Genomic DNA, 4,942 nt, shown 5'->3' with positions numbered 1-4,942 from the left:
CCCTTGTCAGATGCTGTGGCCATCAAAGTACCCGTCGAATTGAATGAGATCAGAGCTAAAGGTGCTTTATGAGCTTGAATCACATTGGTGACTGATGAAGACATTGCATCGTATAGATAAACATCTCCTGTACTGACTGAAGATGAAGAGGTCGGCGTAGGTGGCGCATTAGAGAATGGAGCAGAAGGTGATGGAAGAGGGGAAGGAAAAGCAAGATAACAGTTTTCTGAAGATGGTGCAAGAGCGCATATACCTAATCCGAATGATCAAGTCAGCAAACGTTTTGAAAAGATTGAAATCAAGATCTATAGTAAGTCACTTGGAATTGATTTCAAAGGTCAGAATTGAAACTTACCACTAGGATTCGAACTAGTTTCAAGTGTTTGAAGTAATTTCATATTACTTATATCATAAAGATAAATCTGTTCTTCTAAGACTACCACCAGTCTTCTTCGATTAAGTTTAACAGCTAAAACAGATGTAGGAAAAGTAAGTTCACAAATTGTTGATTGTCTCTATTGAAAAGGATCAAATCCCCCAAAAAAAAAACAAAGTTAGAATCTAATTCAAATTTGATAAAGAAGAGTGAATGATTAGTTGTTTTGTTTTGTTTTACCTTGGTATTGACAATTTGTAATTTCCTAGTACTTGGTGAAGGTCGATCACCTGTACCTACTAATGCTACTAATGAAGTACAAAATAACATTTCTACAATTCCAATAGCAGAATCACCTGAGATTCATTAATTCATCGATGAACATCACATTGGTTGTTTTATTGAGGGTTGTAGACCGATTTGCCAAAAAAAGTTCAAGAAAACATTCTAATCAATTTATGATATAGATCAATAAGATGAATTTATGGTTTATCAAGACTTACCCTTTGCATAAACTCTTCCAAACGGATCACAATTATGTATAGCATAACCAGATCTAGTTCCTACACTTATACAAGTATAATCTTGATTGAAGTTGACCGAAAGTAAAGATGGATCTGATTTATATGCAGTCTTGAGGTTTGGATCATAAGGTCTTGAAGAAGCTGGCATGGTTTGAGATTGATGATTGGTTCTTCGGTTTGATAGTTTGCGTATTTGATGGTTGAGAATCGATTGGAAATGGATTGGATGTGGTTTGGTTTGGTTTGCTCATTTGATCGAGACCAAACTTCAATTACCACTCTTAACTGCATTTCTACTGAACTACTGTTCATAAAACACTGTTTCTCTCTACTTCATCCGATTCCCAGTCAGGAGACATGCATGTTTAAAGAACATCGTCACTCTCTGAGTCTGAGGTACATCCTGAGTATATACCTATCATTTCAATCAAACCCTTTCCCGAAGTATATATATTTACTAGCTTTCTGTTTGATAAGCAAAGAATTCGTAAGGATCAATGGATAAATCCAAATCGATATTGATTTTGATGATACAGCTGTTTTCAAAAATAATGTCATGGGGCGATTTTTTATTTTTGGTTTTCCTCGCAAGCCACGTAAATACAGGCCTGTATACCGCGGTGTAGAGGGACCGGGTGTGTCCACTCGGGAGCGTCTACCCTAGATCCGATTTAAGAGGCGGGTTATTGTTTGGTTCCACCATTCAATAACCCACCAGATCAACTCAGGCCTTGGCCATCATCCCCTCATCAAACAACTCCTTTCCACACGACTCTACCACCGGCAGTGAGGCCGTACCCTTAGCTCCCTTTTCTACGGAACCAAACAACGACAGGATGCCCCAAATCGACTTTTCAACACCTCGTGTCCACATCAGCTTCCAAAAGCCGGACGGCGACCCTCCAGATTGGTCATCAATTCCACCAATCGACTCGAATCAACCACCGGTGGTGGAGCCTTACCTCACTTTGGCTCCACCTACCAACACAATGGTGTGCGTCCAAACCCACTTGTTAACGCCTCGAGTCCACATCACGGTTCACACTCCGCTCGTCAATCCTGGTGCATCTGATGGTCCTCGTTTTCTTCAACCACAACTTGACCGCCACCGGGTTGCGAAACACCATAAAAGGCTGCTCTCTCACTCAAGTGACCCCAACAATCGCCCCAAATTCCCAAAAAATTTGATCTTCCGTCACTTTTTTCCAAACGACACAATGCCACCCAGAAAACTCTCGTTAGACCTTCCTTTTCTCTATGCTTGACAATTTAACTTCTCTCTGATCATTGTTCTCTTAACTATTGATACATGATAAAGTAAGCCAACCGATGGTCAAATTGACACCATGAGCCGGACCTTGGCAAGCCGCCCAATCCGTACTCGCAGTCTCCAGGCATACCTCGATCAAACTTTGGGGAGAAACATGTGAGTGCTTACCCTTCCTTATGGTCATTGACCGCTTCTTCTGATGGTTGTTTCTTTGTCTTTGTGTAGGCCGTCTTTCAGCACGCACTTCAACTTTGCTCGTAGCCCAACCCCCTATGCCCGTTGTGTCAGCACCCCAAATACTTCGATCACTGGAGTCAACCCTCACATCAGCCCTTTCCTATCTGCCGGTTCTTCAAACTCCAACTCAATCAGCAACTTATCATCTGCAACAACCTCAGACGGTATCGGGAGCTCCCCTATGAAAAGACCGGCCCCCGTTCCCAATTCCCCTGTCTTGAACCTGAACATCAATCACGGTAAGGATTTCCTTGATTCAATGAATTATGCCTGTCAAGCCTTTAGCTGACAATGTTGATCTTTGGACCTCTATTTAAAAGATGACAACGACGATGGTGAGTCATTCATAATTTTCCTCTTTCTGTTACACATAACATCAGCTCATTTTGTCTTCTTTTGTCTTTAGAGCTTCCACCGCGATTTGAAGATGAATACGTCAAAGGTCAGTCTTCAAATCGACTTTGTTCGGCACCATTTCATCATCTGACCTTTGCTTAATTAGGTCGCCCTGTTTCACTTCATGTTCCAGCTCAAATTTCCAATACATCACAGGCTCCGACTCAGACCAGTCCCGCTCACGCCGAGTGGCCCAAAGAAGCACGAAAATATTCGGTGCATTTCAATCTTTGGCAACCTGAGTGCCCTGCCGAACCCGAACCGAAGAAGCACAAGCGTACCCCCGGTGGCTCTCGTCCAAGTCAACGTAAATCAACCAAGGCCAAGTACAACAACTATGCTCCAAAGGTACCTACGTATATAACCTTTAAACCGGATGACATGGACTTTGGCTTGTTCAAATCTCAGCTATTCAAATCTTGCAACGAGCACCTACCTGGTGTGGACCAGGTCCTCCACCGGTCCTGGGTTCAAGGTGGCCTTTTGATTATGGGTTATATCAACGGTTCTAAGGGTTACAAAGGTAGAGATAAAGAGCCCATTAAAACGCCCAGCTTTCTCGACCACTCCTTCAAACATTTCCTCGAGGCTTGCAAGGCTGCACCTGCCTCTTCAAAGATGGGCTTTCGAATTGTTCATGAAAACCCCTTGAAGACCGAGACCGCTCTTCGTTCACTTGCCCACCAAGTCTCTACTGCTGAACCCGAACCCGAAACCGAAGGCTCGGATGGTGAGGAAACAGTGGCCTCTGATGGAGTAGGTCTTTTTCTTTCGCTTGCTTTGTGTTTTATCTCTTCATCATCTTTCGGGTTAACTAACCCTTCTTTTGGTCAGTCCGCCATTCTCAGCGCAGGAGAACGCAATCTGCGAACCTTGATGCAACGGTTTGAAAAGGACTTCAAACGTGGGGAAAATGTCACCTTGGTCCCCAACCCGAAAAACTCTGGGGAATGTTTGCTCCTCAACACCTCCCGCATTCGCACCTGGGCAAATGACTGGGTAGGTTTTTTTCTTTAGTCTCTTCGCTTAACTCTACTTTCTACTGACTCTTTCGGTTTTAATCCTTTGCAGGCGGATGGAGTCCGTGGTGTCGATGAGGTGAATCCACCAATGAAGCGACCTGGCTTTCGCTGGATTCCCGTCAGCGACTACGAGCGCGAGAAGAACGCCCTCCTAGGTTTGACCCCCGCCAGGGTCTCAACTGGTAGCCCAACTGCCCCTCCTGTTGTTCATCACAACTACTTCGGTCACCCCGCGCACCCTAACCCAGCTCTGGCCTTTGGGGTACCTGCTATCCATGGTGCGCCGATGCCAGCTCAGTCCCTGCGCTTATCTCCTCCACCTCGAGACACTGTCATCGAGTTCGAGCAGTTCCTCGGGTTTGCAGGTATTGGTCTAGACATGGTCACTACTCGCGAATGTTTGGCTAAAGAAGGTATCAAGGATTTCCTCCGATTGTTGGACCGTTCAACTTACACTATCGAAACCTTCCACAAGATGGGCATCCCCTTTGCACAAGCAGAGGATCTCTTCAAGGCAATCCCAAAATACAACCATCATCTCAAGTCTCTCTAACGTGTCTTCACTTTGATCGTATCAAATTATGTTTAACTTTGATTGTTCCTCTCTGTTGATTCTACATCGATGTCATCTAAGTAAAATAAACAACTCACCAAAAACTTGTTTCACCTGTTATCCTTTGATGTCATCTCCGCGTCACCATTAGTTCAAAACAAAAAGTTTCTTTGCTTTTCACGTATCATCCCTATTGTTGTCATCTACATGCACGAAGTAGATTAAAGAGTTATCCCCAAAAGAGAAATGTCTATTCAAACTGTTTGAGCAACCTTTTAACCTTACCGTCGTGAGCTAGCTAAAACAAGAGTCGAGTTGAGAGCTTTGAGCCGAGAAGAGTCGAGTTGAGAGCTTTCAGCCGAGATTTGACTCGACACTTCTGGAACTTAGTCATATCTGCCCTTTACGGCCACTTGCCATTTGACTTTGACACTGCTTTGAGTCACCCACCACTCAAGGGACAAATCGACCTTGATGACTATGAGTAACTCAAGTCACTAAACAACCTCACTGCGGATTTTGAGATTTGAGGGCACTTTCGTCTCGAATCTCAAATTTGGAACT

The 4,942-nt window shown here is 43.9% G+C and overlaps 2 protein-coding genes across 2 annotated transcripts; one reads left to right on the top strand and one right to left on the bottom strand.

The window, feature by feature from the left end:
• Positions 1–2: 2 nt before the first annotated feature.
• Positions 3–1,112, bottom strand: MELLADRAFT_46252 (uncharacterized protein; the record flags this gene model as incomplete). Its single annotated transcript, XM_007419688.1, has 4 exons — positions 3–253; positions 356–515; positions 617–732; positions 880–1,112. Coding segments are annotated over 4 exons (696 nt in total), but the record flags the coding sequence as incomplete, so codon positions are not given.
• Positions 1,113–1,736: 624 nt separating this feature from the next.
• MELLADRAFT_90346 (uncharacterized protein) lies at positions 1,737–3,563 on the top strand (the record flags this gene model as incomplete). Its single annotated transcript, XM_007419689.1, has 7 exons — positions 1,737–2,137; positions 2,219–2,326; positions 2,396–2,646; positions 2,728–2,742; positions 2,814–2,849; positions 2,910–3,490; positions 3,546–3,563. 7 exons carry the CDS (start codon positions 1,737–1,739, stop codon positions 3,561–3,563), a joined length of 1,410 nt encoding a protein of 469 aa, XP_007419751.1.
• Positions 3,564–4,942: the final 1,379 nt, after the last annotated feature.

Source organism: Melampsora larici-populina, assembly GCF_000204055.1.
Source record: "Melampsora larici-populina 98AG31 unplaced genomic scaffold MELLAscaffold_375, whole genome shotgun sequence".
In the NCBI taxonomy this organism is placed as follows: domain Eukaryota; kingdom Fungi; phylum Basidiomycota; class Pucciniomycetes; order Pucciniales; family Melampsoraceae; genus Melampsora; species Melampsora laricis-populina.
The sequence above is the reverse complement of the archived record's forward strand: the minus strand, read 5'-3'. Positions and strand labels throughout refer to the sequence as shown.